Here is a 12261-nt window from a genome sequence, read left to right as displayed (position 1 = left end):
TTTGCATTTTTTTCATGATCTAAAAGTTACCATTTTCAACATTTAAAGTATCAAATTTATTATAATACATCAAGATGGACACAATAATTTCTCCAAATAACCCTAGGTGAAGAGTAAAGATTTACAAATATCAGATTTAAGCAAACTGAACAAATTCAGCAACTGAAAGCTGCATGGAGAACATTTGTATTAATGGAAAAGACAAGTAACACAATCCAAACCATATTAGAATGTCTTTAAGTACACACTCAGACAAACTTGATGGTACCTTTCTGTCAAAGAAAGAAAAACTGAAATAACCTGAAACTGACAAAAGTCATAGTCAGTAAAAAGTTACTGAAAATTAATTAATGAAAATCAGACATTGCGTTTGAATTGTGGTTCAACAGAGTCATTTTTTTAAACACACTAATTAAAATTAGACAAAAATGACAGTACCCTCAACTCAATATTTTGTTGCATAGGAATTTTTCCCAATCCTCACAGGCAAACTGCTCCAACTCTCTCAGGTTTGAGGGGTGCTTTCTCCAGACTGCTTGTTTCAGCTCCTTCCACTGATGTTCAATGGCTTTAGATCAGGGCTCTTAGAAGACCACTTCAGTGTTTTGTTCTTAGCCATTCTTGGGGTTTTTAGTTTTATGTTTTGGATCATTATCCTGTTGAAGGACCCATGACCTGAAAATAAGACCATGCTCTCTGACACTGGGCAGCACACTCCTGAAATGTAGTTTTTGTTTTATTAAAAACTAAGGTCGGGAACCAAGACCACGCCTCTCATGTAATCCAATTTCCGTCCTACTCCTATTTAACCAACCGTCTTCCGTTCCCTCTCCCCTTTCTTCTGTGTTCACATCGACTACGGCAGAGACACGCTTACCTTCTCATGGCAGAATTGCAGATTTCGGCCTCAGACGACGACCTCTTCGGGGAACATCTGCACGGATCGGCGACCGAGCTCTCCCAAACTCCTGCTTCCCAACCCTTCAAGCAGCCTCGAGTGCGATCCACCATCCACATTCCCCAGGGTTTCAGAGCTTCCTCCACAGATGACTCCAACATCATCAGACCCTCTCCTCCCGTCAATACAAGGGGAAGACCCAGACAGTGTTAACGGGACGATGTCCGGGGTTCCAGACGCTCCCCTTCTCCAACGCCGAGAGCCGGGCGTACGAGCCGCAGACGCGAGTCGCCTCCCTCCTGCCGTCGTGCAGAGCGCACACGAACTCCAAACATCTCTGAGTGGACGGTCGCTCACCTCAGACACACCCTCAGCCAAAAGAACATCCCATTCCACCGCTCAGACAACAAAATAAAACTGTTCCAACTGCTCACCGCGTCTCAACAACAACCCACCTCTCCACCATGCTCTTCCAGAGCGCTTCCGGGTTCCAGGACGCAAGCCCGAGGCAGCCGCGATGACGTCACCACGCACACTACCAACGAGGACGCCAGGCGGGCTGCGCCCTCTGCTGGAGACCCAGAGCCTTCTTCTAACTTTCAAGCCGCTCAAACCTCTGAACCTCTTCCTTCCTTCACTCTTCCTCCCCAGCTACCTCAATCTACCCTTCCACAAACTTCCCTTCATCCCAACATCCTCCCTTGCCTTCTTCATCCTTTCTTGCCCCCCCTGGGCCTCTTACAACTTTAACTGGGCTTCCCAATGCCCAAACCTCCCTTGCCTTTGCAACAGGAGCTGCCTCCTCCAACCCCTCAGCTCCCCCTTTGCTTCCTTTTCCACCTTCCCTTCCCCCTCCCTCCTTTCTTGCTTACACTTTCAATGTTAATTATCCCGCCAATAACTCCTTTTCTCTCTCCACAGCATTTCAGCCCACTGGAGCAACCAATACTTCACACCCTCTTCCAATGAACAACTTCACCCTAGCCACTGCCCTTCCTCCAGTTTGTTCAGTCACTTCCTCTCGACCATCACCCGTTTCACTCACACTGAGGCAGCAGATTCTCACCGGTAACTATATCGACCTCGCACTTCTTCTTCACCCCTCCACCACTAACCCTCACATTAAGTGTTAACTCCATTTGGACCTCTCACCCTTAAAGACCCTCTTCCCTCCAAATCAAAAGCACTTACCGCAGTGGAGTTCGCCTATTCATTTGGTCTTTATAAGGATGTCATTTGTTCTGCCTTCCCAGATCGTAGATCCGAACTCGATGACAACATGTCCATCACTTCTGGACCTAGCATTACGTTTTGGGGGTAGCGCTTTTTACACTTATCACACACTTTTCGCCTCTCAGGCCGCCGGCCGCCTACAGCAGTACAACCAAAGCACTTACTGGGGAACCCTTGATCATGAGTTATACTGTCGTGTTTTTGCTGCCACATCATCCCTTAACTGCCACCTCTGTGGTGCCCCTTCACACCCGCCACTTGTTGAACAGTCATCTCTTCTCTTCCTTTAAATTCCCCTACCATCAACCAAGCACCTTCCTTCAATCCCAGACTTTCTTCCAAAGCTCCACCACCATCCATCATACCAAAACCCACCAACTCCAAGACTGCCTTCATCGGTCCTATCGAAAAAGGAGTGGACAAGAGAGGAAGACCACTTATTTTCCAAGGGGGAAGAATGATATGCAACAATTTCAATGAACTAGGCTGCAACTCATCCAGCTGCCGCCTCCTTCACACCTGTTCCTCCTGTGGCGGGGCCCATTCCAGACCAACATGCCCCCATAATCCTACAAAACTCAATCCATGTGAGTACATTAACACCCCCATTAATATCCACAATCTTGAACTAGCCTTACAAAACCACCCTGATCGTTCATTCGTCAAGTACCTCATGATTGGCCTCACACACGATTTCCATCCAGGACTCCACATAACTCCAGATTCCTCCTTCATCTGTGAAAATCTGCAATCGGCCATGGCTGAGTCTAACACAGTAGACGAACTACTTAAGAAGGAAGTCAAAGAAAAATTCATGATTAGCCCATTTTCCCATCCCCCCTTCCCCACCTTCAGAATAAGCCCCATCGGCGTAGCCACTCAAAAATATTCAGGAAAAAAGAGACTCATAATCAACCTTTCATCTTCTCACGGCTCCCCCATCCCCAGCATCAACAGTTTAATACCAAGTCTTGACTTCTTCATGCATTATTCCACCATTGATCATACCATCTCCCTCATCCGCCTTGCTGGTCTAGGAGCCTGGCTGTCTAAAGCAGACATTACCAGTGCCTTCAAAGTGCTTCCCATTCACCCTGACTTCTGGCACCTCTTTGGAGTGAGATGGAAGGGAGTTTACTAATTTGCCGTTCGTCTGACTTTTGGGTGCAAAAGCAGCCCAAAAATCTTTGATTCCCTTTCAGAAGCTCTGTGCTGGATTCTCATAAACAAGCACCAACTCCCCTACGTCATTCACCTCCTTGATGACTTTCTTACCGTTACACCACCTTCCTCTCCTCCTTTTCATGGCCTTAACGTGCTCTCCTCCTCCTTCAAAGAACTGGGAGTCCCACTTTCACCTGAGAAAACTCAAGGCCCCAGCACTTCCCTAGAGTTCCTAGGCATCACTCTTGACTCAGTCTCATTTCAGGCTTCTCTGCCCTTAGAGAAAATCCACAGAATTTCCTTACTGATCTCAAACTTCACCCTGGCTAACAGATGCACCAAACGCCAGCTCCTCTCTCTACTAGGCCATCTCAACTATGCCATTCACATCACTCCCCAAGGTCGATCTTTCTTATCGCATCTCCTTGCCATTGCAGCAACCATCCCATCCCTACATGGTCACATCTCACTTGACAAATCCTGCAAAATGGAACTTAAACTTTGGCAGCAGTTCCATTCATCTTGGAACGGAACCTCCCTTCTTCTATGACAACTACATCTCAAAGCCTGAGGACATTCAACTCTTCACTGATGCAGCTCCCTCCATCGGCTTTGGCAGCTACTTTAACGGCAAGTGGTTTTCCGCCGAATGGCCCCCAGAGTTCTCGGCCTTCACCTCATCTTCCACAATCCATGAAACGTACCCGGTCATCATCGCAGTCATCCTTTGGGGGCAACAGTGGTCAAAAAAGACCATAGCCATCTATTCAGATAACCAAGCAGTAGTTGACATCATCAACAAGGGAAGGTCTCACAGTCTTGAGATCATGCAGTTCATGCGAAAACTTACTCTGATTTCCATCCAACACCAATTCATCTTGAAAGCCTTCCACATTCCTGGCCACTGTAACGCCATTGCTGATTCTCTGTCTCGTTTCTCATTTCAGAAATTCAAGCTATTAGCTCCAGACTCGGATCCTTACCCCACGCCAATCCCTCTGTTTTCGGACACTATCTTCAACTGAACCCTCAAATGGAACATTTGGTTAACATGTCACAAGATGCTATTATCAACAGCATTGCCCCAAAATTGCTCTCATCCTACTTCACCGGATGGAACTGCTTCAAGACTCTTCGCTAAATCTTCCATTTCCTTCCCTAGACGTTCTGACATTCTCTGGCTTTATCTCTTATGCCCATTCCATCCGAAACATCAAAGCAACTACAATCAAAATCTATCTAAATGGCATCAACTTCTTCATCAAACTAGCCACAGGATCACCCTGCACAGCTCTGTCCCACACACACATCGGCATGCTTATCAAAGGCCTTCGCAAGACAGAGCCCCGTCCTGAAGCCAGAAGACTTCCTCTTACTTCCAATCTCCGATCATACTCTTAGATCTGGTTATACATCTCCTGCCATAGACAGAACTCTAGAAGCAATGCTCCTCCTAGCATTCTTCGGCTTCCTGCGCTGCTCAGAGTTCACTACCTCTTCCATAAACTTTAACTCTTCTCATCACTTGTCTTTCACCTCAAACACAGCAAGACAGACCAATCCGGACACCCTCAACCTATATACATCTTCCAACAAGATTCATACCTGAGCCCATTTGAACCCATCCGCGATTACATCAACTCAAGGCTAAACCCTCATACTTCACCCAGCGAACCCCTCTTCACATCCGAGACAGGTCAAGTAGCCACCTGTTTCTGGTTTCATCACCATCTAAGTCAAATCCTCTCCAAATCTGGAATACCCCCAAACCTGTACTCTGGTCACTCATTGCGAATCAGAGCCGCCTCTACAGCATCTAAACAAGGCATACCAGACCACATCATCAAAATACTGGGTCGCTGGTCCTCCTCAGCCTACCTCATCTACATCCGGAACAACCTAAGCGACTTAAGAAATGCACATGCACTCATGTCATCTCGGGGTCCTTCTTGGGGCTCTTATCCATAGAGCACGAAGAGACGGACCCCCACACCGAGTCTCCAACCTGCTGAAACCTGAAGACTCCATAAATCCCTCCATCAAACCATCCCTCTGTCCTTTCCCTCACTTTCCTTTCGCTGCCGCTCGGCCTCATCCCACGACCTTTTCCCCCTCTTTAAGCCCTCTATCCTCTTCCTTCACTTCCTTTTTGCTGCCGTTCGGCCTCAACCCACGACCTCCTCCCCACCTTTTTTCTTTTCCATCCATCAATTCATTCCTACAATTTGATTACTAAATAAACCTTTAAAATGCGTTCCTGCCTAAGTGGTCTTTGTTAGTGAATGCCTTAATAGTCTTGAGACCTGGGGCGGATTTAAGACACCCTGTTCCAGATGCAGCAAGGCAGCCCCAGAGCATAACCGAGCCTCCTCCATGTTTCAAAGTAGGTACAGTGTTCTTATCCTTGTATGCTTCATTTTTGCATCTGTGGACATATCACAATGTGGTTGTGATGTGAGCAAAATAAACTAGTGAAATGTTCTTGTTTTGTCCATATGCTGCCTTTCTGGAAACTTTTGAACAACATATAACTGATGTGACTTGCCAAAAAGCTCCAGTTTTGTCTCATCTGCCCAAAGGGCATTCCTGCAAAAGATTTGTGGATTGTCAATTTGCATTTTGGCAAATTCTAATCTGGCTTTTTTATGATTTGCTTTTGACAGTGGAGTCCTACTCGGTCGTCTTCCATTAAGTCCACTTTGGCTCAAACAGTGACGGATGTCCCATGGATCTTAAACTTCTTAATAATATATGCAGCTGTAGTCACAGGAACATCAGGCTGATTGGAGATGGCCTTATAGCCTTAACCTTTAACATGCTTGTCTATAATTTTCTTTATAATCTCCTCTCTCATTTGTTTTCCGTGGTCCATGTTCAGTGTGGTACACATCGTGATACCAAACAGTACAGGAAGACTGACTGATTACAAGTTTGAAGACACCTGTGATACTAATTACACAATACCCCCTAGTTGTCCCAATGGTCTCTGTAGCATCACTTCTGTGTGGCCACACATTATGTCCAGGTTCCCCTTGACTGGGACATAACAATAAGCAATGTCTGATTTTCATTAGTTAGTTTTCAGTATTTTTTTTATTTAATATAAATTTGATCAGTTTCAAGTTATCTCAGTTACCATCGTCTTTCTTTAACAGAGGGGTATCAACAATTTTGTCCAAGTGTGTGTCTGCATGTGTGTATGTACCTGCACACACCCACACATATGTGGTTGTGCTTCATATATGCATGTGTTGGTATGTGTGTGTGTGTTTGTGTCTTTTTTTTGGGGGGGGGGGGGGGGGTAGCTGAAGATAGTTTCAACTTTAATAACCTCTTCCGCCTTTAAAAACCATACTTCCTCTTTTATAATGAAAAGGAACTGTTGGGATCTATAGCTGATGGCTATCAGGAAAGCCTTTGTCACAGGTGAAACTGAAAACTTGATAACAAAAACACAGACATGCTGTGAGACTACTGCACCAATTTAGCTCAGACCTAGCATTAACAAATATAATTTAAAAAAGTTGGGATAAATTATTAGCTTGCCACTGTCCAGTGTTGATGTGTGTGAAACTCACCAACCACCATAATGTTGAACTCAAAGCCCGTTTTCATGGTCTTGTTCCTCATTTGGTCTAGTACTGCTTCGATTCCAATGTAGCCAAACAGGTCACTGCCACTGATAAAGCTCATCTGCAAGCTTTGTTCAGATTGACAGAGCTCCACCTGTACATCAGTTTTGGGCTCATTTTCTTTCTTCATCTGTCCTTCCTCCATTCCCTTCTCCCTCCTCTTCTCATCCATCTCTGTATGGAGCTCATTACAGATTTTTCCCCTTTCTGTCATGGAGTTCTCAGTATTCATGCTTCCTGCTTGTCCTTGAATCTTGCCTATACCTTCTTTTTCTTGTCCCATGATGCCTTCTTCCCTCTCATGGCTCTCCTCCATTGGGATGATCAAGTCTGTCTCTACCTCTCCTGATGCTTCTGTCAGTAAAAAAAAAGAAGAAAGATCATAGAAAGGTTTAGATATAAAGCCTCCTTTATATGGCAAATGAATGAGTTAATCAGCCATGAGCACTCATCTTCATTGGAACGTCATTTATGAGACAGCATCTGTCTGTTAACAATTGTTGTTTGGTGGTAGTTGCATTTATTAAAAGAAAAACACGAAAAACTTAATTGTTGACCTGTGTTACTTAAGGACGGATTATCAAAAAACATTTTGGCATCTTGTCCCTCAACTTCCAAATGTGCATGCTTCCTCACACTTGCTGGTTGGTACAACTTCCCTGTCTCCCCCCTCTCTCTCTTAGAAAATGTTTAAAAGATATCAAAGAAGCATTAAAATGTATTATTACACAGAGGACACAACAATATGGTGTGAAGCAATGTTCTGTACACTGAAATTTGGTCAACTGTAGGCAAAAGAAAATTGTTTTCTTTCATTATGTATCCTATTTTACATGTGTAATCCTATTCTACATGCACTATGGACACTGAGCGTTATGGATATTGACCAGTCTGCATTACTGTAATATCTGCCGGCTTGATGGTTGGTGGATTTGAAGACACCTGTGATGCTAAGTACATGACACACCTAAGTTGACCCTATAGTCAGATTATTTTCAGTTCTCTTCATTTTTTCTGACTTGCCACCCATGGGAGGCAGAACAAAATTTCCCCCATCACAATACCATCAAAACCAAACCCCGTTTTGTGATTCTGCCACTGAACTTCAATATAACATTGTGTGCTTATAATAAAACAAACAAAGATGGTAAAAATAGCATATATCATCACAAAAAACCCTTTCAGATTAACTTTATCAATCCATTTTTTTTGACATTTGTAACTAGAAAAACACTCAGAGATCGTAGACCTCCGCCATTAGCCCTATCTCCCAATAGTACAGAATCCTTTAAAAATTCCTGGATCCAGATGGTGATGCGGATCACTCCCAAAATCTAATCAGTTCTTCCTTTTGCCATTTTTGCCATTTCCTGAAAATTTCATCAAAATCCGTTAATAACTTTTTTAGTAATGTTGATAACAAACAAACCAACAAACAAACGAATAAACTCTTCCCATCACATAACCTCCTTGGCGGAGGTAACAGGACTGTGTCAAGGTTGTTTAGTAACTTACAGTTTTTAATTTCTGGTAGTTCCAAGTGTCTCCCATAATGTTTTGTCTTTTACTTTCCTTGTGTTTTTGCATTAATTATAGTGCATGTGCAAGTTCAGACTTTTGTGTTTCCTGCTTTTTTTGTTGTTTTCTTGTGTTTATGACTTTAACTTCCTTTGTATAGTTATTGATAATTATTTCCAAGTTTAGCCCTCAGCTAAACAAATAAAACCCTTCTGTTTCATTTGTGCTGTTACCTGCCTTGGGCCCCTTGTGGGTTCCTGTATAATTTTCCCTCAGTTCTAGTGTTTCCTGTTTGATATTGTCATTTCAATCTCCTTGTGTGAGAAGTTTATAGTAAAGTGCTAGTTTAAAGTATTCAACGGAGTATTTGTTCATTCTTCCCTCCCTGTTTTCTTGTGTGTTTCACTGTTGTTTTCTGGTTGAGTTTCCTGTTTGATTTTATAATCCTTGTCTCTTGTATTTCATTTCCTGTTCAATATCCTGGTGTTTATGGAGCCAGGATGATGAATTTAAAAATTGGCACTGAAAATAAAATTTGTCACCTAAAAAAAAAAAAAAATTGAAAAATGAAATAAGATGAATTGGCATTGAAACACTCATTGTGTGGAAAAGATTGGATGGCATCAAAACACTGAAAAAAATAAACAAAACATGGTATTTAAAAATCATATTCATTTGATTTTATTTTTTGAATATTATTTTTTCATTTTTTGATCTTTTTTAATTCTCAATGTGTCGCTCCCTTTTTCAATGACAGACTCCATTTTTCAAGGATTTTTTTTAGATGACGTTTCCTTTTTCGATGACGTTTCTTTTTTTGTTTGATTCCTGATTTACAGTTGCGTATCTCTGGCACTCTTTTGGCGTTGGGGAGGGGGGTCTAAAGGGGAGGGGACAAGGATGACCATATTTGCATCTCATTTGCATACTGAGGATACAGCGGCAATCGGCAGACACTGTTCAGCAGTAGTCCACCTTGACCATACGTGACAACAACAAGTTTACCTGGAGCTTATACACCAAAGTAAGTTGGGTTCTTTCTTCCATCATTTATTTAGAAAGTTGAATGTCTTAAATTTAACATTTAAATGATGTTAGGCTGGTTTTGCATCATTCAGGTGGCTCATCTGCATTAGTTAGCAAGCTAGTCTGTGGCTACTGGTGTGTCATATTAACTGGTGACAGTCGGAGCATCTTGGATGCTCGGGGGGCGCAGCTTCCAGTGATTCTTGTTTACCCTCTAAATGGCATTAAAATGCAATAACATCACTTCCTGCTCCATTGTAAGACTTTACTGTTGTCCGTAGATGCATTAAGGCAGTGAGGAAGGTGTTTGTGTACTTACAAACTAAGTTTTAAGCTGTAGAAATGGGAAAGAAAATACAGGTGACAGTGCAGGTGCCTGTTTAAAACAAAGCAAATGGAGGAGACATGCAGAGGAAAAACTTCTCATTCTAAGTGGACTGGCCATTGTCCAGTATAATTGTGGATAGGAATCTGATGGATATGGGAATGTTTATACTTGCACACAGTCTGTTAGGGCACATCCCGTCTGAGGGATGCGTTTAAATAAGACTAGTAAGTAAAGTAGACAGATGTGCTCACTGTGTTAACCTGTGACAGCCTTGTTAGCTCGTTTTAGTCTGTCCATTCTCTTAAAAACAAACAAACAAAAAAAAAACCCCATCAAATTAAACATGTTCAGTCTACATACTAGCACTTTGCGGGGGTTGAAGAGTTTGAGTAGTATAGGCTACAGGGAAATTAATAAAATATACGTAATCTATTTTGATGATGGCATGTTAAATATGCTATATCTGATTCCTCAATAAGAAAAAAAACACCTGAAAATGTTGCTTTTCCGTGCTATTAAAGTGTAGTTTATTGTAGCGACATTAGAAATATTGCAGCTGAAAAGAGCACTTTTCTCCAAGTCATCCTGATTACTTCCCGTAATGTTATTCACCCCCTAAAAATCAGTGGGCTATTAATCCCAAATGGCCTCATTCAGACCGCTGTCAGCTGTGGTGGTGGTCAGATTAACCCGTGACCTAATGTTTCAACCCTGTACCCCCCACCCAAACCAAAAGATTGCCAGAGAAACAAAACCATAAATCAGGAATCAAACAAAAGAAGAAACGTCATCGAACAAGAAATACATCATCAGAAAAAAGGAGCTACACATTTAGAATAAAAAAAGATTAGAAATGAAAATAATAAAAAAAAAAAAAATAAAATAAAATCAAAAGAAATAATATGATTTTTAAGTGCCATGTTTTGTTTATTTTTTCAGTGTTTTGATGCCATCAAATCTTTTTAACACAATGAGTGTTTCAGTGCCAATTCATCTTATTTCATTTTCAATTTTTTTTTTTTTTTTCAGTGACAAATTTAATTTTCAATGCCAATTTTTAAAGTCATCATCCTGGCTCCATAGGTGTTTGCCTCCACTGGGATTGTGCAATAAGGCTCTCACTCTGGCTTTTATATGGTTTGGGTCTCTGGCATGAGTCTTTTCCTTGACTCATAGTCCATCCCACCAGAGACTCATGGAGAGACCAGAGGAATCGAAGCAGAGGACTGAAGCCAAAAGACCGATGTTTAATGGCCCAAGAGACGTCCTTCCCTCTGCAGTGTCACGTGAATTGACGTCAGTTTATAATGACAGTGCCGGCTGATCATCAATCAACTGTCAGGAAGCATAAACGGCTGATTGTGTCTGCGTACTTTTATTTTAACCAAATATCCACATTTATTGTGTTTGGTCTCAGTGTGGGATCACAAACACCTGAACATGGAGAGAAACCTGCAATCTATCAAAAAACATGCAGACTCTTTCTACCAGCAAATGCTTTATTATAAATCATTTATTAGCCTAATTATTCAATGTGAAGACTAATCATCAAACCTGACGCTCACTAACGATCAGACTGATAGAAACTTCATTGACCCTGCGATGATGTAAAACGTGTTTCTTACTGACAGACAGACTGCTGCTGTCTGACTTTAATTCTCTTGATAATATAATAAACAGAAATAACTGACTACTAAAGGAATGATTTATCTCAGATTCTTTTGATTTTATAAGCTTTCAACATGTTTTCTGTTTGCTTGTGAATCAGAAAGCAAATCAAATATTAAACTCCATACAGATTCACTCTTTAATATTTTTTTTAATTAAATTTACTCTCAATATTTCACTATAAATACTTATTTCGAACACTTTTTAAATCCCAGCCAATCAGTTATTGAGTCTTTTACAACTGCTGGTTTCTGTTCTGTCAAGAGTTTGTTGAGTCTGTTTATTGTCTTTTATAAACTCGATTTCTCCTGTATTATTTATCTCTGCCGTTGCTATGAAGTTGCACTGACGTCCTCTGTGTGACAGTGATATCCAATAAGGGGCATGTCTTTGAACAAGAAGAGTTCCGGAAAGCCTGCTCTCATGTATTTCTGCTCATCGGTCTTCATATCTCAGTCCTCAGTCTTCAGACCAGCTAAAGGTCTTCGAGACAGTCCTTAAGATGGCGGTTCAGGAACTACTTCCAGTTTTACCGAAGACCGAGGACTGATAAATGAGTGACATGGGATCCGCTGTAAGTGTCCCTTGTGCTTGACTGTCCTATTCTCAGCTGCGTCTAATTATCCTTTTGTGTATTTAGTCTCTGTACATCTGCCCTCTCTGTGTCAGACCTTCAAATGTCTCTGTCTGTGTTTGATTAAGGTTTCCCTGCATTTTCCTGTAGTTTAGATTTCAATGTTTTCCTGTGGATTTAGCTTTTGATAGCTGAGGTAGGTATGTCTGGCAAAACTTCA

The 12261-nt window shown here is 41.9% G+C and overlaps 1 protein-coding gene across 2 annotated transcripts in view; it reads right to left on the bottom strand.

The window, feature by feature from the left end:
* The window catches only part of sept12 (septin 12), a 96108-nt gene that overhangs the window by 11924 nt on the left and 71923 nt on the right, over positions 1-12261 (bottom strand). For both annotated transcript variants that reach the window (XM_041778624.1, XM_041778625.1), the window contains one exon: positions 6874-7281. In XM_041778624.1, coding sequence (XP_041634558.1) covers positions 6874-7281 — 408 coding nt within the window. The remainder of the gene's footprint in view (positions 1-6873; positions 7282-12261) is intronic.

The sequence above is a fragment of the Cheilinus undulatus genome, linkage group 21, assembly GCF_018320785.1.
Source record: "Cheilinus undulatus linkage group 21, ASM1832078v1, whole genome shotgun sequence".
In the NCBI taxonomy this organism is placed as follows: domain Eukaryota; kingdom Metazoa; phylum Chordata; class Actinopteri; order Labriformes; family Labridae; genus Cheilinus; species Cheilinus undulatus.
Note: the sequence above shows the minus strand (reverse complement) of the source record. Positions and strands in the feature narration are given on the sequence as shown.